This window comes from Equus asinus, chromosome 15 (assembly GCF_041296235.1).
Source record: "Equus asinus isolate D_3611 breed Donkey chromosome 15, EquAss-T2T_v2, whole genome shotgun sequence".
In the NCBI taxonomy this organism is placed as follows: domain Eukaryota; kingdom Metazoa; phylum Chordata; class Mammalia; order Perissodactyla; family Equidae; genus Equus; species Equus asinus.
Window position 1 is genome coordinate 23781539 of NC_091804.1, and position 25424 is coordinate 23806962.

Sequence of the window (25424 nt, forward strand, 5' to 3'; positions counted from 1 at the left end):
CCTGATACCTAAGGGACTGCAACCCCGGGTTGACACCTGAGCTGTCACAAAAGTGGCAAGTGTGCTGTCTGCCAGGGAGGAGGGACAGATGGGCTGGGAGAGGGAACCAGCCAAGGCGACAGATCCATCAGGCAAAGCACTTTCCCAAAGCTCCTGGGGCCGGGGTTCTCCTGTCTGCCACTGCCCCCTGGATGATGCCCTGAGTGCCAATGCAGACTGAGTGTGTAGAAAGGGGGAGAGGGGCTCAGGCCCGGCCCACAGGGCAGTCATCCCATCCTATAGCAGAGAAGAGGGCCCAGCCCTCTACTCCGCCCCATGCGCGCCTCCTGGAACAGCCCCTTCCCCCATCTCCCCTTGGAATGCACTTCCCCACTTCTCTCCACCTCTGTTACCCTTTATGGCTCAGTTCCCACCTGCCCTATCTCCTGCCCCTTGCCCTCGGGGCACACGTGCTCTCTGAGGAAGGTTCTCTGAGGACCACTGTCATCTGCCTTTTAGGAAGTTTGTGCTTTTGGTGAGTCCTGACTTCACTCATTGGGATCCTGACTAGCAGCGTCCTGGTGGTACCCTCTCTGCCCTCAAGGAGGCGGGCATCTAGCAGTCAGGCCCAGGAAACAAAGAGCAGCAGGTCACACTCTGTGATGTGGCCACGTGGCAGCCCAGAGGGGATCACAGCTCTTCTTGGTGAACAAACGGATAAGATGGACATTGACTGGTGCCTGATCCCACAGTGGCTGCCACCCTGTGACCGTGCCCATGGGGGTCAGCCTTCTCAGGGCCCCTGGCCTAGTGCCCATCTCTTGATCCATACATAGGCATTTTAAAAGGGGCAGGTGAGGTATGTCAACTATTCTCAATAAAACTAGAAAGAAAGTAAAAGGGGCAGGGATGCCCAGGTCCTGCAGCCTCGTGCTGGGTCATGCCAGCCTTGCAAAGGAAGTCAAAATACCTCCTGGGCCCTGGGCCAGTCACACTCCCAAGCTGCTCCCTAGCCAATCCTCTGCCAGGGTCAGAGGAGACAGAGACAGAGAACCTATAAGATATGGGCTGTTGGTGGCGTTTAGACTCCCATCTTACTTCCTTGGCCCACACACGTGGCCTGAGGCCGTGATGGCAAACTTACTCTCTCCAGTGTCGGCTCACTGCGGACGCAGCTATGCCTGCCTCTTGGACCCAGTCAAAGAGGGGAAGGTTGGACCCTGGCCAGTACCTCTCCATGGCCTGAGCTCAGACACATACCAACAACTGAACACCCATCCATTTGTACCGAACTCTCCCATGAGACATGCCATCAGAGGCAAGCACCGGCACCACCTCTCTTGCAGAAGAGAAAACGGCCCAGGGAGCAGGGCTCCAAGAAGGCACCTCTGGCCCCCAGCCCTGACAGGGGAAAATGCTCCCAGGAGGGTTCATGGGCCCAGCAGCAGCTTGCAGAAGTGAGAGGGAGGCCCCAGAGAGCAAGGGGCGTGCCAATGGTGGGGGCCTGCCCTGCCCATCCCGCGCCCACTCCGTCAGCCTGTTCTGTTGAGTTTCGCACATCCATATGCCTGTGGCCTCACACAAAGGCCTCACCCTTTTCTGCACCATCTGTAAAACGGAGACAGGCATGCAGAGCAGCCAGGAAACGTGAGACCCGGGGCCCCTGCTGAATGCGGCTACTCTCTGCTGTTACTCGTGGCAGACTCTGTTCTGGGGGTGGAAGGGGACAGGCCACACGTCACCCACCAACTCTACTAAGTCAGGGGTCATCAACCCCACTCCTCAGATGTGGACACAGGCTCAGAGGAGTGAGGGCCTTGCTCAGGGTGACACACGGAGTGCTCTCCCATTCCAGAGCCTCCCCAAGAAAGTGACAGCACAGCAGCCACGGCTACCACCCTGGACTTGGTGTCACAACTCCGAGCACATACAATTTCCTCTCAGCCTCACACAACCCTGACGCGTACAGGAAGAAACAGGCGTGCGGCGCAGCGGGGCCTGCAGCCCCACACACCTCAGGGGTGGTCTTCACCCCGTACTTGACGCGGCTCCGCAGTCCGTCCGTGCCGCAGCTGTCCGAGGGGTAGGAAGGCGTGCCAAGTGCTGTGCCCGGCGGGAGCTTGTCGCACAGGTTAATGGGCTGATCCTCGGAGGTGGCGGTGAAGTCCATGGGGGCCACAGCGCCGTTGCCATTCATCTCAGGGAAGGCAGGGTCACCCTGCGTGCTGCTCGACGTGGACGGGTTCAGGGTGGAGGAGCCATTGCCACTGCCACTCTCGGAGGAGGAGTCGTCTGGAACAAGAGGTCTGGGCGTGAGGCCCCATCCCAGCACCTGCTGTGCCCCAAGCCCCCCCGGGCTATCGTGGCCACAGCAGTGACAGGGAGTACCTGCCCAGTGTCACCCTCACAAGCATCCCTGTGTTGGAGGTGAGCACTGCTGTCCCCCTGAGAGGCTCCAAGATGCTAGCCCTGCCCTAGCCACAGGTGGGGGCAGGGTCCCTCTGCCAGAAGCTGGGGCCATCAGGAGCAGAGTGGTCGCAGAGTGGGCAGGGTGTGGTGGTCTCCTGCACTCCACACCCACAAACGCCACATCCAGGCTCATGAGAGGCCCGGCTTCGACAGTCTGGAGTGAGCGGCTGCGGCCTCAAGTCCGACCCGGCTGCTGCCTGCCAGGGGCCTCTGGACACCCCAGAGGCTGCTTGGGGCCTGGCTCCCCACTGCCTTGTCCCTTCAGACGCTCTCCCCACAGAACCCCCTGCCCACAGCAGGCCCTCCAATCTCTCCTTCCATTGCCTGAGGAGGGAGGGATGGCTCCATTGTGATCCCCCCTCCCCCCCTTACCCGCTCCCTCCTGCAAGCAGGCCCAGCCCAATCCTGCAGCCTGTGCACAGACACGGCAACCCCTCCATCTGCCCTCTGTGCATGACCACGTGGCCTTGGACACCGGGAGCCAAGGCTGCAGGGTTTGGGGTCTGCACCTCCTGCACCTCAATGGGTCATCCTGCTTTCCTGAGGTGACAGTCCAACAAAGCTCTGCCGAGGGCGCCCCCTGCTGCGGAGAGCACAGCATTGCCTGGGGGATCCGGGAAGACAAACTTTAACTACGGGGCTAGACATTTTCAGATAAATTCCAGGGCCCTCTCCCTCACCCCGCCCCAGCCTCCTGCTTGATCAGCGGAGAGCGCAGAGGCTGAAGCCACACTCAAGCTCCCCAGGTCACTGTCAGGTGAGTACCGCGTGGTTGCCGGTTCTGCACCTGCACCCAGAGCGGCTGGGGGAGGGGCGGCCACAGGGAGCCCAGACCGCATCCCAGGCAGCCCCTTCCCCCAGGCCAGGGTCGCACACGACCCCACCCCCAACCTCCCAGTCGGCAGATTATGAAGATTTAGTCCCTGGTGCTGGGCACTGGGCACGCGCGCCTCCGGAGCGTCCCCATGGCGACCGAGCGGCTCTAGCGCCTCAACCAATCGCTGGCCTCCCGCCTGCCCGGGGGCGGGGCCAGGTTGCCCGTCAAGCAGCCCGGGCCCTAGGCAGAGGGGGATGGGAAAGGCCTCGCGCAGCGGCACCCCTCCCCCTCTGCCGGGCTGCCGCAGGTCTCCTGGGCCAAGCCGCCTCTCTTCCTCTCCTCCTCTTCCTCTGGGCAGCCATCGCTCCCTCCATCCTCCTGCAGGGCAGCTCCAGGCTCTGCGGAAACCGCCCCACAGCTCCACCTTTGCTCAGCTACACCCTAGAGTCCAGGCCTGCGGCCGCCCTACCTCTGGGACCTCCCTGCCCAGCCCCTCTTCCTCTATCACAGATAGGTCTGGTTTTCTTCTGACAGTATCTCCAGCGACTAATCTACATGTTTGTGAAATGAACAAATTACCCAGCAGTATTTACTGAGCACCTACTACGTGCTGGCGGGGTCCCAGGCTGGGAAATGAAGTAGTGACAACCACCAAGGTCCAGCCTCCTGGGGCAACAGAGCACAGTACAGAACCACAAGGAAAATGAATGGGCCACCAACTGCCCTCCAACTTGCCAAACCACGCTGTTCCCTCCATCCACCCCCAACCAGCCTCCTTGGCTGACCTTCTTCAGCACACCAGCTCCCCTTGGTCACAGTCCTGTCTCCACGCCCCGCTCTTCCAGCACCAGCCTAATCACCACTCTTCTCTTCCCCACAGCCCACTGAATAAGAGTCCAGACTTCTGCCTGCTGTGTTCTTGGTGCTATGACCTCTGCAGCCTCCCCTCAGCCCAGGTCCCACTATACTGGCCACCCTTGTACCTCACTTCTCCAGGCCTCTGCTTGGGCTCTGCTGTCTGCCTGCCCTGTTGCTTCCAGCTCAGTAAACTTTAGTTAACCTGGCTCAGCGCTGCCTCCTCAGAGCAGGCCTCCTTCCTCCGCTGTCCCTAGGAAGGAGGGCCTCACAGCCCCGACCCTGGCAGGTGCCAGCCCCTCCTAGGGATACTTCATGCCTCCTGCACCTGGCCCAGGGGCGGTCCTGAGAGCTGCCCACCTCCCACCAGGGCAGGGCGTGTTCCTGGAGAAGTCCCCACACCTGAGGTTCAGGAGCCTCTGCTGGGACCGAGGAGCTGCAAGGCTGGACAGACAACATACTGGCTCCTGGTCTGAGCGCCTCTCAGCTCCACCAGGTGCCCATTCTTAGCCCACCTTGCAGGTGTGACTTCACACCCGGCACCACCTGTAACAGGCCACTTGCTTGACCTGGGAGGGCCATGTCTTCCTCCTCTGGAAGGAGGGGTTCCTAGGAGGGTCAATGGGCACTACGCCTGGCACACAGGGAGCCAACCATCACTGCCCTCAGCACGGGCCCAGAGGTGGCACCCCAACCACCTGCCTCCCCGACCAGGTTTTCTCCCAGGAGGAAGGACCCCCTTGGCCTGTGCCTCCCCAGGCGTGAGCCTGTAGGAGGCCTGGGTGCTGTGAGGATGCACAGGCAGGTGTTCCTGGGCCCCTCCCAGCTCAGGAGCCCAGGTGGGCGGCCCAGACTCTTGAGCTGCCAATGCCCCAGGGCTGTGCACCTGAGCTGCCCAGCCAGGGAGCCACAGGTGCTGGCTGCAGTGGTGGCACCGCCCCCACTCCTCAGATGCCACCCCTGTCTGGTAAGGGAAGGAGCTGGGCAGATGGGACCCGTGAGGCACCAGGCCATGCACTCCAAGTTTTTAGGAGAAAGTAGAAATCTGCACCATTATGTAAATATCCAGATTTTAAAATGTTGTGACTGACTTTCATTGTTTACATTTTGAAAGACTTTGCCAGATAAATAAAACGGGGTCTATCCGTGTGATGGAATATTATTTAGGCATAAAAAGGAATGAAATTCTGATGCATGCTACCACATGGATGAACTGTGAAAACAGCACATTAAGTAAAATAAGCCAGGCACGACAGGACAAATATTGCGCGAGTCCGCTTCTACGCAGTCTCCAGCACAGGGACATTCACAGAGACAGGAAATCCAGGAGGGTCACCAGGGGCCGGGGGGAGGGGGTGTCACTGCTTCATGGATACAGAGTTTCTGTTTAGGGTGATGAAAACTCTATTTTGGAAATAACGCTGCTGATTGCACAACACTGTGCACGCACTTAATGCTCCTGAACTGTATACATAAAAACGGTTAAAATGGCAAATTTTATGTTACACATATTCTACCATAAAAATCCCCCCCCAAACAAAACCAAACCTTGAGCAGGCCAGTGGGCCCCAGGAGACAAGCTCCATTCGCCCCCACACCATTTACCACAGGCCAAGCCTCCCCCACATCCACACTGCCCTGGGGGCAGGGAAAGCCAGCCGCACACAGGGCCCACATCACAGGGACAGAGTCACAAGATCCTGAGACCCCAATCACGCTGCTAGGGCGCCCTCCACCCGGCTGCTAACCACCTGCCTGCACAGCCAGCCTGGCGCCGCCCGCCCCTGGGGCAGCCTACAGCTGGGGTCCACTTTCTGCTGACGGGAGAGGCCGTGTGTTTTAGGTGGAATGCAGAGGGGCTGTGGAGTGGGATGGATGCCGGCTGTGTCTCCTTGAAAACGCCACTTCCCCTCCTTGAGCCTCAGCCTCCTTTCAAGATGGGTGCCATGTCAGTAAAATAGGATTTACATAGTGTAGACAATACCTGGAATAGAGAGTAGGCGCCAAAAAAAAAAAAAAAAGCCGGTTGCCTCCAGCACGCGCTTTCGCACTTCCTAACACGCCTCCTTCCTACACACAGCTTTCCTGGACTGGAGCGTGGGCTTCTGGGGGCCCCTCAGCCCAGCACGGTGCCAAATCTGAAGTGGGCACAGGGAGGGGAAGAGGGAGAGGCAGCACCTGGAAGATGCTCTTCGTGCCTTCATCCCTTCCTTTCTTGAACATCACTGAGTGTTCAGGCCCGTGCGGGGCACTGGGGACACAGCGGTGAAAAGACGAAGGTGGTTCCTGTCCCAGAGGCTCATGCTCTGGCGAGGAAGACACTTGAGGGTTCAAGAGGAGACTGGGCTCCAAAGAGAGCATTGGGAGCTCTCTGGCCCTTGATCCATGCTCCCCCGACTGCCTCCTGCTCCTCCTCCTCGGGGAAGCCCTCCCTAACTGCAGAGCCTCATTGAGACCCCAGCTCTGGACCCCAGGGTCTGCACTGTGCAGGAGGGAGGCAGGGAAGGCTTTTTGGAAGAAGTAGTCCTTGGAAGAAGCTACAAAAGACAATGCTGAGAAGGCCCTGGAGCGAGGGCTGAAGTGCCCAGAGCCGAGCAGGGGCAGAGGAGCTGCTGGGGGTGGGGGTGGGGGGCTGTATCCATCTACCCGCCCCCTAGGCAGTGGCTGTCATCCGGCCACAGCTGCAGGGACTAAGTTCAAACCCCCAAGTGGAAGCCAGACACTCTTGGCAGTGTCCCCCACTGTCACCCCAGTCCAGCTGTGCTCCGGGCCTTTGCACTTGCTGTCCCCTCTTCTCATGACACTCTGTCCCCAGCTATCTCTCTGGCACATTTCCTCCCCTCCAGGGCTTTGCTTAAAGGTCACCTTCTCACTAAGACCTCCCTGCCCAGCCCCCTGCATCACTCTGACCCCTTTACCTGTTTTTTCCAGAGCACCGATCACCTCCTGACATACTGTGTCTCTGGTTGTGCCCAGCCCCCCATAAGCTGCCCCAGCCCCGCAGACTCAGGGTTGGCAGGGCTGTATTGGGCGGGCCCAGATCACTCCTGCCTCTCCAGAAACCACACCCCTTCCTCTGGTGAGGGCACCCCGAGTCTTCCCGGCTTCCCCACGGTCTGCACCGCCCATCACAGCGATCGGTGATGGGCCTCTGACCCAGACAGACCCATGAAAGTGAGTCTGAGGCTTTTGCTGAAATGGTGGGAAGACGACCTCTCCCCCACAGGGGCTGCTCAGCCCACCTGGCAGGGAGGCCACACTGGGGATGCAGGGGACAGGCTGGAACAGACGGATCCCCCCAAATCCATCTGTGCCTCAAGCCAAAGAAGGCCCTCGACTTTCTGGTTATGGGAGCCAGTGATTTCCTTATCACTGAAGCTAGCTGACAGGCAGGTTTAAGTCACCACGGGTGTCTGGTTCGCTCTCAGTCATCCACAGTCCTCCCCGGGAGGGGCCGTGGGGCTGGACCCGCCACAAACCCCAGGTCTGTCCTGAGGTGGCTGTAACCACAGGAGAGGCAGCCGCAGGGCCCCACTCCCGGGCCTAGCACAGCACCTGGCCCCGAGAGCGCCCGTCACTGGGGAAAGAGGGGAGAGGGAAACCGCGACAACTTGGGCTGAGGCAAGCTGGGTTCCCATCCCTTTCTAATTCTTTCCTCCTCCCAATCCCCTCCAAAAAGCGTAATTTAAGGGAGACATGGACATGCCCCCAAACCCATGCCCGAACAAGACGGGTGGGCCCAGCTGGGGAGGTGGGTGCGGGGCCTCGCCGTCTCCTGACCTTGGGCACAGCCCGCCTCCTTGGCTCCTCTTATCTGCAGTCCAGGGAGTTGCCGCTGCCGCCCTCTTGGGCTCTGACACTTTATGACTCTGTGAAAGAACCCAGCTGGCCCCACGGGCACCAAGGGCCTGGCACACGGCACACAGGAGATGGGCCTTCCAGGGGTGCAGGCCTCCAGCCACGGCTCTTCGGGCAGGGGCGTGTGCTGGCCGACGCCACCGCAGACCTGGAGCTGGAAGTGACTCTTGTCCCCACCTGGTCCTTATCTGTGCTGCTGTGCCAGGAGGCCCCTCCAGGATGGGCACTCCACCCGAGGCCCAGGACAATGACGGCAGGACAAGACTGCCCCCAACCTGTGACTGTGTGAATTACAGAGAGAAGGGTGCCCCAGGGCAGCAAGGGAGCAGCCGGGGGATGCACCCCTGCTGAACATGTCCACCAAACCAGGCCTCTCAGCTCGGTGCGGGGCAGGACGCAGAGCCCACCACCTGTGCCCGGAATGCCCACGGGCAGGGAAGGACTGTGTGCCCGTCTATTTAACGTGGGGCAATGTGCTGCTATTCAAATGGGGGAATTAGTGATGAATGGGGGAAATTGTTCCTCCCTCTGTCCCGTCTCCAGAAGGAGACAAAAACCCCTTTTACCTCAGCAAACAATGCCCTTATGTGGGCGCCAGTGCCCCACAGCCCACACAAGCCCAGCTCTGTGAGAGCCGCCAATTGCCACACCGGGCTCTGGGGCCACAGCCAGTGACACCCTCTCCCAGTGGGCGACTCACGCCGGCTCCCAAGGTGGGAAGGTCCAGCGTCCCTAGGACCATGGGCCAGGCCTGTGGCCACGCCAGCTCAGCATACCCGGTGCAGGCTGCCTTCTGTGGCCAGAGGTGTGGTTGCTGGAGGCAGTGCCTCCCTCCTTCGTGGGCTTCTGTCACAGCGGCAGCCAGGCAGAGGAGAGGTGGAAGCATCAATAATTCACACACAAAAGAGATGAACCGGGGGAGGAGGAGGGGAGAGTGCTGGAGCCAGCAGCCCCACCATGGGCCGGAAAGTGTGGACACCAGGACGGGCCACTGGATGTCTGAAGAGCCAGCCCCTTTCTCCTCCTCGGCCACTGCGGCTTTGGGCTGCTGCCTCGGGGCACTGACCATGCTCTGCATTTGGGGTGTGCCCCTCACGTGGGCTGCCCCTGCCTGCTTTGACAAAGGCCAGTGGCCTGGGCCGTGTTTATATGATGCATAGTTCCCAGGAGCACCAGGCTCCTGGCAGGCTACCCTGCTCTTCCTCCCGGAAGGAAGGAAGGGGGAGGGCTCCAGGGTCAAACGGGGGACACTGAGGAGCTGGGCAAGGCAGTACCACTGGGATCCCACCATCCTGGGTGATGGGGACACACTGGGAGCCTGCCCTGCCATCTGGCCTTCAGGCCCTGGCTGCCCGCCTAGCTGCCCCTCCTGAGCACCCCGCTCCAGCCCTGTGGTTCCACCCAGCAGCCTGGCCCGGGCCCTGCTTCCTATCAGGGCTCCACTCTTACCTCTAATGCCACCAGCCCAGGGACACGGGCACCTCTATCCCACAGCACCCGCCTTCCTGCCCGACCTTTGGTGACACATCCCTTAAGCAGGTGCCAGCAGAGTCTAGGGCCCTCAGAGTCTAGAGCAGCACGGTCCAATCGAAAGAGAATGTGAGCCACACTGGGAATTTTCAATTTTCTAGCAGCCACATATTTTAAAAAGTGAAAAGAAACAGGTGGGTTGAATTTTAATAATCTATTTTATTTAACCCAATATATCCAAAATATTACCATTTCAACAAGTAATCAATACTGTATTAAAACCGACATATTTTACATTCTTTTTTTATACTAAGTCCCTGAAACTCAGCGTGTGCTTTACATTCAGCACACCTCAATGTGCCTGAGTTCCTTCCAGCAGCCGTCTGTGGCTACCGTATTAGACAGCACAGACCTAGATTTTCATGAGTTTCCCCTAAAACTGAAATCATTTCTCTCAGTGCAGGGACTCAGGGGTCCTGGGCCCTGGAGGGGTGTCCAAGACGAAGATGACAGTTCAGGTCTTGGGGCAGGTGGTCTGAGTTGGGTGCAGGACTGGCGGCAGGGCACTGGGGACAGGCGCCACCTTCGGTGGGGTGGACATCAAGTGTGTGTCAGGCACTGGGCACACTCATCATGCCTGATTTGCACAACCACTGCCTCCAGCAGTCATCAGAGGAGAACCAGAGGCTCCCGGGGCCAGTCACTGGCTGACCCACGGCACGAGCGGCAGAGCCCACACGGGCCCCAGGGCTGCCTGACTCCCCAGAGCACCCGCCCCTGGTGCTCTTCTCTAGGCCTCAGTTTGCCCTTCTGTACTATGGGACAGCCTCCCACCCCTGCAACAGCCCCCCTTCCGGCAGCCCCTCCCCCAACACACACTGGCCAAACACGTCCAGGGGAAACCACTCCCAACAGGAGCCGCCAGAGTCTGTGTCCTCCCGGGCCTGACATTCTCCCCGGCCCCACCCTCCAGGCCAAGCAGCGAGAAGTCAAGGCTGATTCCATGTGCAAAAGCTCTAGCTGAGATGCCCACTGCACCGCCCCCCAAAACAAATCCTGTGTCCTAGAGCAAACAGAGCCACTTGAGGCGACTGTGTGTGCGCGAATGACTCACGGGACAGGGCCCGGGCCCCAGAGCCTGTGCAGGCCCTCCGCCAGCCCTCCCGGAAGCCGGTCTGGGTTCGCTGCATCCCAGTCCTTAGGTCAGAGCGATGACGCCAGCGTGGCCCCAGTCACTTCCTGGTTCCTAGGAAAGTCGCCCTTGGACAGGCTCGAGGTGGCAAAGCCTCTCCTGTACCCCTCCCTCCCAGGCCTCTTCTCCAGCACAGCAGAACCTGCCTCCACAGAGGGTCAATAGGAAGCCAGGTCTACACGTGTCCTGGGCTGAGGGTGGCTCTGACTTCCACGATGGCCCAGCAGGCCCAGGCTAATCTCCTAGGTATGTGTGGAGCCTGCCGCTCCCTTTCTCAGCAGGTGAGCCTCACCTCCTCAGGCCCCGGAGCTTGTCTTGCCCTAATGTCCTCACCAGGCGTCTGGGGCCTGTGGGTGCCTAAGACCCCAACAGCCTGTACAAGGCCAGGGCTGTGCCGGCCCAGCCTGCTCCTGGGATAAAGGGATCTCTCGGTGCTGTCTCCCAGCTTTTCTCACCCCTCGGAGGCCAGAGGCCGGGACAGCTCAGCATTGTCTGTGCCACCTGCAGCCGAGCTGATGATGGACACTTTCCTGTGACCCGGGACTGCCAGGGTGGCCCACGGCCAATCCCTGGAAGGGCTTGGGCCCCCGTTCTCTGCTCCTGGGGGGAAGGGAGGGCAAGAGGCCATCCAGTGTGGATGTTTCGAGCCTTGAAAAGGAGCAAATACCTCTTGCTCTAGAAGGGGGTGGGGAGGAGGGGGTGACCTGTAGCCGGAGAATGAGGCCCAGAGGCAGTTTCTAGCCTCATCGGAGGTAAACAGGATAAGGGATGGACAGGGTGGGGATCAGCAGGTGTCAGGGAGAGAAGGCTCAGTTCAAAGGCCCACTGCAGGAAAAGTCCCTCAGAAGCCATCCCAGGGAGGGCACGGAGAAGGGGCCACAATCCTCCTAACATGTGACAGTGACCAGGGCAGATGTCCAACCACAAGTGTCACATCCATGAGGGGTTGGCTGCAGCAGGCCGTGGAGCTGCCTCCCAGGGGTGGGCCCGTGGGAAGGTGGGCAGCATGCGCAGAGAACACCAGAAGTGGCCACGGCTCAGGGGTAATTCAGGTGACCGTTTCTGAGCCCATGCAGCCTGGCCCCAACTCCCACTCGCCCCTCCCCACTAGCAGTAAGGCCTCCTGCCCATTTCCTTGCAGAACAACTTCTCCCCCTGGCCGGGGACGCCCTGTGGCACCCTCGGGGCCCAGCACAGTGGCTGGCACACAGGAAGTAAGCTGCCTCCCAGGTGCCTTCTCCTTGGACAGCGGAACCAACTCGCAGCTGCCCACTCAGCTGCCCACCAGTGTGGGAGCCTGGGACAGGTCTGGAGTTTGCCAGACCAAGGAGCAGGATCTTCGGAGACTCAGGGTCCCTTGACAGGACCTGGCACGTGCAGGTGGGGAGTGGGACAGGAACCCAGGAGATGCCAGGACCAGCTGTGAGCACCTGGGCCCTCACAGCCCAGCTCCCTTTCCAAAGAAGCAAGACTTTGGTGGCTGAGAGCAGGGGCGAGGGGTGCTGGTATGATGTTGTAAAGAAAGCTGCGGTCAAAACCCCACAGGGCTCAGTGGGCAGAGGGGACCAAGAGAGATCTGAATGGATGAAGAGACAGGGCCGGACCCAGTAGGTCTAGTGAAGGGTCCAGAGAATGTGGGAGAGGTGAGGAGGAAGTCTTTCAAGGGAGGCCCCTGACACACTTACAGTCCCGCAGTCTGGTTATGCCAGGTGGCCACAGACCCCAGCCTCCAGACCTCCAGCACAGCCTCCTGCACCAGCCTGGCCCCCTAAGAGGAAGCGATCCCGTAACACCATTCACCGAGCCTTCCCTGCCCGAGGCGTGTGCCGAGCCCTGTCCACGCGTCATCCCATCCTCCACAGCTCGGTAGGGTGGGTGCCGCATTATCGCCCCACTGTCCAGTGAGGGGAGGTGATCTGCTCCGGGCCGCACGGTGAGGAGGGAGTGGAGGCAGTATCTGAGCCTGGGTCGGGTAGCAGGGCTGGGGCCTGCACATTTCCCCTGCAGACCCACCCTGCAGAGAGCAGGGGACAGCACACAGGGGAGAGGCCTGGGTGGGTGAGGGAAAGAGAGGCAGCACCATTGTAAATATTGAGCCCTGGCAAGCAAGTCACACACCTGCTCCCAGGTGACCGCCCTACACCCAGTTTGCATTTCTGCATAGTGCAGGGCCCCACCCGAGGGCAACACAAGCCAGAAGGCAGGAAGCCTTGGTCATCTCACAAAGAGCTCCCGAGCACACACCAGGGTTTAATGGTCACAGTCACCCAGGCCATGCTACAGGCAGAAGCTGGGAATCAGAGAGTGAACCACTCGTTTAAGACCGCACGGCAGGGACAGGGCAGGCCAGGGCCGCTCAGGAGATCCACAGCAGAGTGACAGGGCCTGCCTGCAGGGAGCCACGTCCAGTGGAGACCCCAGGCCCACAGAGGCGGCCCCACCTCTCTCCATCCTCCTGGAACGCTTACATGCCAGACTCTCGTAGGGCGGCCTGGTGGTAGCCTCCCTGCCCCATCTCTCCTGGTTGGAGCTTGGGGTCATAGGGAGCTTCTGGAGACATGCAACCCAGGAAACCCCCAGCCCTGTCATTTGGCATCTCCCTCCCTTCCCAGCCTCCTCCTGACACACTGCCTGAGCTCCCCAGGCCACTCTACCTAACTTCAACCCCACTCCAAATATAGCCTCTCCAAGAGGCTTTCGCTGGTCCCCGTCTCCACCACTGGTAACTCAACAGCCATTTGTGGAGCCGCTGCTCCATGGTAGGGGCTGGAGATAAAGCCCAGAAGAGAACACTCAGGCCTGGGCAGGGGTTGGCCCTCAGGATGCTCCCTGTGGTACTGTCTGTAGTAACAAGAGAGGGGGACTTGAATGTCCTTCCCCAGGAATGGCCCAAATGCTGGCTCTGGAGTCAGACAGACCCTCATGGTCGCTTGTGGTCTGGGCAAGTTACTTCCGCCTCTGCAGGAAAGGCACAGTCATAGCTCTGAGCTCACAGGGTGGGAGTCACCCTGTCACCAGCTCAGGGTTGAGCACAGAGCAGGCTCAGGAATGCGGCCTCCAGTTATTGGGATGACTGGACAACCTTTAAAGATGCCACATCATTGATGGGGGAGAGGTAAATGACACTATGTGGGAAAAACAGTAGCTGCAACACTACACTGTCCACCCCCTTTTTTTCTTTAAGAAAATGAGACTGATGATATGCACATTAAAGACTGAGAAGAATATGCCCCAAACATTGGTATTATTGATTTTCATTTTTTTTGCCCCTCTGTTTTTTCTAAATTTTCTACAATGACTGTAATACTTGTGAAATAAGGCGGAAAATAAGATCCACTTCTACGAAGACACACTACCTGCCCTCAGAAAGCTCGCACCTGTCTCTCAGACTACAGGTCCCCCAAAGCAGGGCCGGGCTCATCATCCACGCACGCAAGTGACGGCGGCTAAGCATTTGCACGACAAAACTGAGGACAAGCCTGAAAGAAGCCAAGCCTTAAGCCAGGACCCTCAACACCTTTGTCCGGCCTCGTGACATAGCGATGGGCACTGGAGAGGCAGCTCCAGACCTTATGGTCTGCGGGCAGGAAGTGCTGACACCATGTCCCTGGAGGGAGGGAACTCTGAGGTCCAGGGGTCTCACAGGCCCAAGGTTGGAGGAGCCATCTCTCAGAGGCACAAGCAAGAGGCCCTGAGATGCCCCAGGACGCCACACAGCTCCTGCCCAGAAACCCCCAAGGACCCTGCAGGAAGACGGAAGCAGGACCCTGGGCTCTCCCCTGATGCTGGTTTCCTGTCTACCCAGGAGGTGAGTAATGTCCGCTCCCCACCCCCATGCATCCCTTCTGAAGCCAGGCCTCACATTTTCCGCTCAGGAAGGGGCAGAGCAAGAGGCCTGGGGAAGCACATCAAGGGGAAATGAAAGGAGGGGCCCTCGCCTGGCCCCGCCTGCCGTGGTTGGGACCCCGAGAAGCCAATGCTGTGAGTGTGCAGGGAGAACCTCCTCTGGTTCCCAGGCTCCCCCACCATCTTCTGGGGACCCTCACACATGGCCTCGACGCCTGCCAAAGATGAAAGGGGAGGGGAGCAGCCTCCGCACCCCCTCCTGACTCTGGCCAGATCCTTGGAATTCTCTCCCTGATGCAGTTTCCTCCCATGGGATGGGACCTGAGCGATGCGCCCCAGGTGAAGGAGCACTGGGTGAGCAGTGCTCCCCGGCCAAGCACCCACTGCTGTGATGTCAGGGAGCTGGGAACAGGACCCGTAAAAGAGATCTGTGAAGTGAGGTCCCGCAGGCTGTGCATGGAGGGCTTGGGGACAAGCGCACCACATTATTTCAGAGCAAGCACACTCCCACTCCTGGTAAACCTCAGAGACAAGCTCCCGGGAGTGAGAGCTGGCCTGCGGAAAATTCATTCCTGGTCTCAGCCGTCGGACCTGCCCTGCCAAGGCCCAGCCTTCATCTGCCTCTGTTAAAACTTGAAAAAGGAGGAGGAGGAAGAGGAGGGTCCCAAAGCATCCACCAACATGTGTGAATCTGTCCAAACTGCTTGGCTTCTTGAAATGCTTCTGGACTGCATCCCTGGCCAGCAGGGTGGGATGCTTCCCAGCACAGCCTTGGGAGTCCCCACACTTTCTGGCTAAGGGAAAAGATTCAGGTGCCGAGACTGGGGGGTGTCCTCAGGAACAAAGAACCCAACTTGTCCCCAGCAAGGGGTGGGCCTACATCCCCTCCAGATGGTGTGCTCGGGGTAGGTCTCAATAAACATTTGTTCCTTTATTCATTCAGGTGACAAATATTCAGCAGGCCCCTGTAACATGTCAGGCATGCAGCCAGAGTCACTGGGGACAGAGCAGAGAGCAAGATGGACATGGTCCTCATCTCACAGAGCTCACAGTGGGGGCCTCAGACATCATCTTTCCAACTTGCCACTTCCACGGAGGACTGAGGGCCAGAGACGGCACACCAAGCCACCTTAGGGGTTGGTAGGGTTGGGGAAGCTTCTGGATGAAAGCACATGTGCAGGGAGTGGAGACCATGGAGGGCTATGGCTGGGTGCAGAGTGCAGGGTCAAACAGAGCCCCTGCTTGGCCTGTCCCCACCCAGTCCTTCATTAACAACAGGGGACACGAGAAACCCCTGAAACCACTGATGGTTTCTCACTGACTCACTGATGGGAGCAGGTTCTCAGCTCGTGTCTGCACTGGAAGCACCTCCAGAGAGGGGAGCATGCCATGGTGGGGGCTGGAGGGCTGGATGGGGACTCCAATTCCCCTTGGGGACCCAGTGCTTGGGATAGACATGGTGGTCACCAACAGATCTAGGACCAGAAGGGGCAGCAGAGACCACGCCAGCCAATCTCTCAAGGCCTGCGACCCCCTGCACTGGGTCTAGGTCAGCCTCTGGCCAGCACATCAGCCCACAGCCTCCAGACACAGTCTCTGATTAAATAATTAAATTGATGGTATCATGGTCGACACCATCCTCCCTGTCTCCAGCTCTGGCTGCCCGCCCTGATAAACACCCCTGTCCTGTCAGCAGGCCAGCCTGCCTCAGCCCCAGCACCCATGGCCAGGAGGGACCTGGGTGGGGGATATGCATGATGACACCCAGGTCGGCTACCTCACTGGGCTCCTGTGGGTCCAGCTGCAGGACATGCTGACCCCACCAGCCTCACTGCTTCTCTCAGCTTCATCTTCATGATCAGCCAACCTCCAGGTGACAGGGCAACTGATACTGAGGAAGCCCCACGACCCCCACGGAAACACTCCCTTCTGCTCCCTGACCCTGGAGGCCCCCCAAATCACCAAATCTCCCTGGGAAGTGTCTTAGACAGAGATCAGACTCCCAAAGGGTGGCTGTGAGCAACAATAACACAAGACTTTTTCAAGAATGAGTTGGGGGAATATGGCCCCCATCCAATCCTACTAATAAGGCTTTAAAAGAAAAATGTTCTGAATCCTTCCTGGGAAGGTATAACCTAGGGCCCTTGGCTGAGCTTTGCTGGCATGGCCCTTGGTGTGGCCTTGGGTGTGGCCCTCCCCTGGCTCAGATGAGGCGGGAGGTCAGCTGCCGGGCACGTCCCAACCCCAGGGCCCCCAGCAGCATGTGGCTGCCCCCCCCCCGGGTCCCCATCCCGTGGGAGCGCTGGAAGCCAGTACTGCTCTGGGAGGCTCGCAGCACGAGGGGGTCTTGCTGACCTCACGAGGCATCAGACACAAAAGCCTTTTCTTTCCCAGCAGCCTCGCACCCCACTCCTCACAGAACCACCCCCTGGACTCCCCAGCCCCTGGGCCCAGCCACCCCAGCTGCCTCCAGGTTGCGTCTCCTCCCAGACAAAGCCGGCCTCAGCCCGCAAGAGCAGTCGGGAGGCAGGCGCCCGGCTTCTGCCATGGAGACGAACTTTGACCCAAACTGTGAGGCTCCTACCCCTTATTTACTCTTTAAGGCTAACCCGTTTCACAGAGTTAACATTACACCCCTTTTAACCCTGCACCTCCCTCCAGCATTCCAGGCCCCGACCTTCGACCCCTCCTAATTGCCAGCTCTACACCCCAGTTCTCTGAGGCCCGGCTCCGGCTCATCCCCCACACCCGATCACCTTCTCCCGGGAAATCAGGCCCAGCCAGGGACGCTCTGACCACAGGTACCACCCCTGGCCCAGAACTGCATCTGACTGAGGCAGTGCTGGAGCCCCAGAGCCCAGCCCCCCGGGGAAGCTCCATGCAAGAGCTCTGGAGTGGACGTCTGGGATCTGACCTCTGACCCCAACTCTCCCACCCCAAGAAGGAAGCCTCTGTTTCAAGGGAGGTTGGAGGAGAATGCCTGGCAGGCCCTGGAGGACGGTGGGGCCGGGCCTACAGACCAGTCTGGACAGCTCCTCCGCCGAACCACGGCTCATCCTGAGGGGCCGGGGGCACACACGTGGACAAGTGCACCACCTGCTCACTCACAGGTGAGGGACCCTGTCCTACAGCCTCAAGTCCACGCCGCAGAAGCCCAGCTCCTGTTTTCATCACTGGGGAGCTCGATTGTTCCGGGTCAGGCACACTGTTAACCTTCCCGGACCTGAATCGTGACCACATGGAAATCCATATCCCGCCAGCCCCTGAGCATCAGTGCAAACAAACAAGCACGGCCCGCCAGGCCACCAGTCACCACACCCCCCCGCCCCAAGAGCTCTGTCCAGGCACCTCTAGGGGAACGACCTGCTCTCTGTGGAACCAGGGGCTGGGGCCCTGGGGCCCACAGAGATGCTGAGAACGCCACCCCTAGAGGCCCCACCATCCCAGATTCCTAGGCAAGGGCAGGTGGGCAGGTGCAGCCCCTCCCCCACTGGCCCCCAAGGGACACTCACCGTCCTCTTGGCTGTGGAGGTTCTGCGGGCTCCGCATCCTCTCGTCCTGACTGGGACTCAGGCTGGAGGCCAGGTGTGGGTCAGCTGACATCCATGTGGAGTCGTTCATATCAAAATCTTCACTGCTCACAGAAGTTTCATCCTGATCAGGGACAAAGAAGGTAGGTGTTCAACAGTGACAGGCTCTCCACAGCCCCGAGGCCACATTTTGGGTGAACTCCAGGGCCCATGGCATTTGGAAGTGCCCCAAAGGCCACAGGGAGACCCCAAACCTTGCAGTGGGGGCTGGCTGGCTCCCCCTGCCCCCCGTGGCAGTGGCTCAGGCTCTGGTTCCTGTCGGAAGCCAGGGCTGAGGGCCGGCACTGTCTGTAATTGAAGACAATTATGAGGTCTTGCATCCTGTAGGGGCGGATGGCAGGGCCCGGCTCTTACCCTTGTGAGCCAAGGTTGAAACAAGCCCTGTAAACAAGGGCCACCGCTCCCTGCTCCCTGCCCACAGCCCTGGAAGAGGGCTCACTCCACACAGGGCCAGGCGGCCAGAAGTGGGTAGCAGGACATGCTGGGCACCACCGCTGCCAAGGCGATCGCCCCCACCAGGGCTGCTTCCCTGACTCCCGTGGAGCATGCATGGAATTCCTTTCTCCCACTCCCCCAGCCCAGAGGACATTTCTGTCTTCCTCCTTCCGAACCTTTGCTGTGCTTCAAAGATATGCTCTTGGGTAGCTTCCAGCACTGAAAAGGCCAGCCCCAGAAGTGCAGAGAAGGAAGGGGGTGGGGCAGGCGAGGGTTAGGATCAGACCGCAAAGGGGGTTCGGCTCAAGGGCCTGGGGGGCCGCCAGGGCCTTCCAAACAGCCGGAGGGCCTGCTGGGGAGGACCACGCCTGCCTCGTCTCCCTCGCTGGCTTCAGTGAGCCCTTGGCCAGTCATCCGGGAACCCCCCGGGGCGGGGCCCCTTCACTCCAGCCCTCCAGTGGCAAAGGACCCCACCTCCTTCTGGCCCAGCCTCTTTCAGGAGCAGCAGCAACTGTGTTTGGGAGCTGGCTGTAAAACGCCAAGAAAGATGACCCAGCAGCTCCCACACCCCGGTGCTCCTGCCTTGCCCCCTCCCCTCTCCCCTCCGACAAGATACAATGGCCTCTGTGGGCCCCCAGTGAGGACCTCTGGCAGAGTGCACCCCCCCCAAATCCTCCCTCCAGGGCCCCTCACAGAGGTCTCTTTTATAGTGAGCAAACACACTTTGGTTTGAACTTTCTTGGGCTGCTGTCCCTGAGGCAGACACATCTGCTCTCCAAGTGCTAGGGAGCCAGCCCGGATTACCCTCCACTCCCTCCCCCACCGCGCCCGGCTGGCAGGGAGTTTCCTGGAATTTACAGCTTCTGTACAGCACGAGTGTGTACCCTCTGCAGCTGAACCCAGAGGACGCGAGCTGGGCCAGGACGCAGGCTCTGCCCAGCCCAGGGGTCCCCACGCGCCACACCCAGAGCCTTGTGTGCTCGGGGGACAGAGACCATGTGTCCTCTTGTGCCCTCTCCCCCCACCCCACACACACACACACACACACACACACGTGCACTCACTCTGCCTCCCTCCCGTGAGCCGCCCGGCTCCTTACACACAAGCACATCCACCCACAGTCTTCTTTGGGTGGAAGTGTGCTCACATGCATTCACTCAGGCTGTTTTCTCACGCCCAGAGGGACACAAACGTGTCCAAAAGGTTCTCTCTGCACAAAGGGACAACTAAACTCTCCCCTGCACTAACAGGACAGAACCCAAGAGCGGGGAGAAGGACTCTCAGAGGTGTAGAGCCCACCCAGGCTCTGGGGGCCAGGACGCGGGCCTCCTCACTGAGGCCCAGGGGACACTGTGCTCAGGGTACAACCGCAGCTATGGCTGAGGCAGGAAGGCCCTCTCCTGGCTCGTGGGTATTGCTAAAACACTCAGTTCAAAAGCCTGAGTATTCTAACAACGTCCGGAAGCACCGCCTATTCAAAACGCTCCATCCATTCATTCAACAAGCATTCACTCAACACGTGCGAGGAGGCAAGCGCAGCTCTAGGTGCTGGGAAATTCAGCTGAGGACAAGACAAAGCCCTGGCCTTCCTGGGGCTCACTGTCCAGTGGGGAGATGGACAATCAGCAGAAAAACATGTAACAGCGGCAGTGATGAGGGCTACGAAGCAGAACAAGGCAGAGTAAGAGAGAGGGACCTGCAGGGCTGTGTTGGCCAGGGGGCCAAGAAGGGCCTCACCGTTAGGGAGCACCCGAGCAGAGGCTGCAGGACATGTGGGGGTCTATGAAGGGAGAGTTCGGGCACCAGGACTTGCTGGCGGGTGTGAGGAGTTGCCAGGAGGCTGCTGTGGCCAGGGGTACGTGAGCTGGGGGCAGTGAAGCCACATGGGAATGTCTCCTTCCAAGGCACACGTAACCCGGGGCAGGGCTGCCTCAGGTCTGTGGAGTGTTCCACTAAATGCACAGTTCTCACTGAGGAGCCTCTGGCTGCATCACTGAAGGCTCCCACACTCCAGCCTCACTCGGCCAAGTTTAAAACAGTAATGACAGAAGACAAAGGTTATCAAGCACCAAGTGCTCCCGTGAGATCATCCCATTCCACCCCCACCACAGGTACAGCTATCAGCCCTATTCTACAGATAAGGAAACTGAGGCTCCAAGGGCTTAGGCATTTGCCCAAGGTCACGAGCTAACAGGTGGCAGAGCCAGATGTGTGTGATCCTGAGGCCCAGACACACCCTGCTGGGTCCCTCCTCCACGCCTCTGCTGGCACTGTCCCTCTCACCTGGCATGCCCACTCTACGGGGCGCTCCACGACCCGGATCCCAAACGTACACGCTCCCTTCTCCATCAGCTCCAGCTCAGGCTCCGTCCTTCCTCGCACACCATCTCTCTGCCCGGACCATCGGACCGGCAGGCAGCCAGCCACAGACCCCTCAGCTGTAGCATGTCAACACACTGTGGATCTCTGCCCTGTCTTTCCCCAGAAAACCTTAAGTCCTCCCAAGAGTGGGGACCAGGCTGTATGTTCTCTGGACCCCCCACAAGGCCAGCGAGACTCGTTGAATTGGCTGAGTTGCCTGGCATGATACTGGTGTTTAATGAGGATGTGGCATTAGCTTGACAATTAAGGACTTGGTCCCATGGCACATGGTTCTTGAACGGAGACCATATGAAACCCGGACCCTGGCTGGCAGGCTGGCAGCAATGTGTGGCCTTGCAGCCTCCCTCCTGCAGCTGCCAGCCACCCCATGTAGCGCCGAGGGTTTCTCTGCCTCAGATCACTTAACTGTCCACCAAAATGACCCCCTTCTACCCCTCCCTGCCCTAACAGGTCCAGCTGGGAAGAGGTGGGCCAAATTTTACTTTGAATCGCAATCAGCGGCTAGAAAAGCATCCAGTGCCCACACACAAGCGGCTTTGGGGCAAGAGTTCTATGAGATTTCCTCCCAACAGCTCCATAAAAAAAGCAGGCACCCCTGTCAGGCCTAGCTCCAGATCTGGCACCTGCCCCTCGGAGACCTGCCCCAGCTGCCCAAGGGCACCACAGCTGGGATCGGAACCCAGGCGGTCTGTGCCCAGAGCCCACATCACAGTGCCACCACCCCAAGGCGCCGCCTCACCACACTTCCTCCCTTCAATCGAAAGAACCAGATTCCTTAACGACAAAGCATCTCAAGAGGGGGCTGAAAGAGAACTCACGGGAGATGAAGCTATATTTACACACACACCCCCACACACGCCCGCTCACTCTCTTCAATGAGTCGACGCGTGCGTTTATTGGGCATCTACTATGTGCTGGCGACACAGATGACTAGGGAAGGGTTCCCTTCCTCCAAGACCTCGTTATCCTATGGAAGGAGACCAGCTAAAAAAGCTGACCCGCATCTAAGTGCTGAGAGAGAAGGGGGCGGTGGAACCCCGTCCCTGGTTATCTACTGACGAGATGGAAGGGTTCTGCCACGTGAATCCCCGCTTCGTGGTCAGTGGTTCTAAGATTTTGATACTACTGCTACAGCAACTTTTTTAAAGTGGGAAATCAAGTCTATTAAACCTAACAAAAAAAAAAAAGAGAGAAAACACTGAGTAAGTTCCGATCAAATTCACACAGACAGCTTCCACCCCTCACTTTCAGGGCTGACCTGGGAGAGGCTTCCCAAGACCCCTTTGCACCCCACCTGCCAGAGGAGAGCCCCCAGCTCAGAGGGCCGACTGTAACTGCACCCAGCCACAGCGAGCCTGGGCTCCAGGAGCCGGCTAATTAACCAGGCAATTAGCAGCACACACAGTTCAGAGCTCATCAACCACAGTGCAGAGGGGGAAACACGTGCAAGTCCAGAGGGACGTGCAAGAGGCGGCCAGGGCAGGTTGGCGGTGGCAGTGCCTCAGGCCTGTGCCTGGACCTAGGGTGCTCCCCGTGCTCACCCAGAGGTCACAAGTCGGGCACTTCTTGCTTTTGCCTTCTGGAATCTCAAGGGAATTTGGTCTACTAATTTCTCTCTCTCTGTAAACAAACTTCAATGAAATTTTCATTAGAGAATAAAAGAGCGTGCAATCCATTACTTCTGGGGCCCCCTCCCCCTCCAACTCCACGTGACCGGCCAGCCAGCTGCCCCTGGCTCCTCTTACCTCTGCCCTTGGATACCCTGAAGCCTGCAGCCTTGCCCACCTGTCGATAAAGTCCACCATTTATTCGGTACCAAAGGGCCTGAGCCATTGTGGGTCACAGGGTGAGAGGGCCAAGTGCCCTTCTGAAAAGGGACCTCAAGAGTTTGGGGGGAGGTCAGGCAGGCAGCACCCAGCCAGCCCCTGGGACACACCCCAATCTGGGAGCCCTGACTCTGGGCAGAAGGAGAAGAGCCGACCAGACCCTCCCTGCTCTTATCTGCAGTCCAAAATTCATGGGCAGGTTCAGTTTCTCTCCACCCAGGTTCTGAGGCCCTTCCTCCTCTGCAGGCAAGCTAGCACCAACCACTGCCCAGCCCAGGAGGAGGAGAAAATGGGAGAGCGGAGGGGAAATGGTGGAAGCGCGGTATCCATGGCGTGCAACTACGGCAGGTGCTATCAGTAACCTGATTATTTTACAACTGGGGTCAATTTCTCCAGGAACTGGGTTCCTGGTGCCTCTGAAGTTGAGCCATTTGCATCCTCCGGGACAGGGATCCTGGGGTGTGCCTCACACAACATTTTCCAGGCCTTTCCTCAGAGCTGTAACTCTATCTCTACCCCTTGCTTTGAGAAAGAAAAGGAGGAGGATTTGCTGAGAATTTAGTGCAATTGTAAGCCCTAAGCCCTGACCAGGAGCCTTGGGTGTGTGTTTCCGAGGACGGGGAGGGGCCAGGGATGTGCGGGGTGTGTTTCTGGGCCAGGCAGGAAAACAGATCCCTCTCTGTCCAGCCCCGGGTCTGTCTGCTGAGAGGCTGAAGCTCCTGCTAGAAAGACCACCAGGCTAGGGCAGTTGCTCCAGCGCCAGCTCTACCCCAAGGAGGCGGGCACCAAGAGGGAGACAGAGAGCGCCTCCTTCTGGAATACCTGCAGGCCCCTGCCAGGCCCTGGAAATTCTTCAGTGCGAGGCAATTCCTCCCCTTGTCTCCATGTCAGCGAGCATTACACACACAGCCTTCTGAGCATGCCAAGAAGGTAGTGAACCGCATTTGACCCCAACTTAACCACTTCAGTTCATCAGATGGCTTATTACTAGAAGAGGAACCCCCCCCCCCCGGATATACAGCAGCAAGGGTTCAAATCCCCGGTGTGAAGGGACTGCACAAATGAAGTCTTAGGGTGTCTGAGCCACAGCTCCCGAGAGCTGCATGGTCCCAAGGCTGCCACTTCATGCTCCACCCCAAGACCACCTGGCCACCAGGGGAGGAGGCCAGCCTCCTGGGGACACTCCCTCCACGGTTCCACTCCTTCCTGCTAACATACCTCCTCTGCTTACTAGTCACACAAGCACAAGCTTTTCTGGGAAATGTGAAGTAGAGAGGACAGTGACATAGCCAATCACCTATCATACTGTAGGTATTCTCTCTCTCTCTCTCACACACACACACACAACACACACGCACAGACACACACAGGGGCTGTCAGACACACAGGCACATAAACATGGGGATGCTCTGTCGTCCCTGCTGTCATGGATGCCTGCATGCTGGGAGTGAGCATTATCAGTACCTTCCTACTAGTGTATCGAGTGTAAAAACGGGCTTTTGTTCCCTAAGCAAAGGCAAACTGGCTGTTTTCCCAGCACTCCTGACCACGAGGGCCTCACGGATACCCCAGCTAGGCCTTGCCATTAACAGGGGTCTCTTTAAAAGGGAGGCTGGAGAGATGAGCTTCTGCAGACAGGCTTCTTCCAGCTAAAAGGACAGCTGGGGAGGAACCACGCTAAACCGATGCCCTGCAGGAGTTTCCTTCCAAGAAAAAGACCCAGACAAGACAAAAAAGTTCTTGAGCAACTCAGGGCAGTCCAGCACCACGCGGCCCTAGGGTGGCTGGGGCCAAATAAGTTCCCCAAATCAGCCGTCCTAGCTGGGAGGAGGGCCCTGGGGTGCTCTGCTCCCGGTGTCCCACAGGAAGGTGCTGAATGGGGTTGTGTCACCAGCCCTGGTGCAGCGGGTGTGGGAGGAGGTGCTGTCTTACAACCCTCCCCATAAAACTAGCCCAGCTGGAACCCGGATTAGACAGGGACTTGATAGTATTCAAGGACACATTTAGGCCCTAATGGTTTTCCAATGAAGGGGTAATTTACTACCTGGGGGCTGAACTACCACCGGGGCCTAGGCCATAAATGGGTCTTTCCTCCCAGACCAGAGGCAGGGGACAAGGCCATGCCGTTGGTCCCATCACACACATGGCTCTCCCCAGAGGAGCTGTGAGAGCCCCAGCACCCCTCCTCACTCCCCACCTGGTAGGCCAGGGGCCCGGCTGGGGCTTCCAGCTGATTCTGGGATAAGTACGGCTTTATCTCAAGGGAGAATCTATTTCAAGCCACAATCCTTCTCAGAAAGAGGAGGAAATCACAGAGTCCAAACACCATTTCAGGTGAAATCAGGAGGTTATTAATCTCCCCTCAGAGCAGACAGAAAGAAAAATCAATGTTTTGGGGGGGGGGGAAGGTTCCATTTGAATTAATGGGTTTGTGGCTTCTCCATTGATCTGCGCCTCTTCACACTTTCTTTCTGTGCTTTTGTGCTCTTGGGGAGGAGGGAGGGAGAAGGGAATGGGGAGGAGGAGGTGGGCCTCCCTATAAGGAAAAGGACGGTCTAACCTTAACCTTTCTCCAGGAATAATACTAATTAGCGAGGCTTAATGAGAACCTCCCCCAGGAAGCGCGGCCCGGTAGGGGCGACCGGACTCGGGCAAACGCAGCTCCAGGTGGGAGGAAGCAGGGGGGTCCCTTCTGAGCCCGAGCG

The 25424-nt window shown here is 58.8% G+C and overlaps 1 protein-coding gene across 5 annotated transcripts in view; it reads right to left on the bottom strand.

Annotated features, from left to right (window-relative positions):
• NOL4L (nucleolar protein 4 like) overlaps nt 1-25424 on the bottom strand; it is a 124358-nt gene that overhangs the window by 11074 nt on the left and 87860 nt on the right. For 3 of the 5 annotated variants that reach the window (XR_006513813.2, XM_044747961.2, XM_044747963.2), the window contains 2 exons: nt 17999-18140; nt 1994-2271 (listed from right to left, as the gene is read on the bottom strand). Coding sequence is in view for 4 of the 5 variants with exons in the window: in XM_044747961.2 (XP_044603896.1) it covers nt 1994-2271; nt 17999-18140 (420 nt within the window). In the remaining variant the exon portion in view is untranslated. Of the gene's footprint in view, nt 1-1993; nt 2272-17998; nt 18141-18430; nt 18876-25424 lie in introns of those variants that run through there. The other 2 variants (XM_044747964.2, XM_044747965.2) reach the window with 2 other exon arrangements.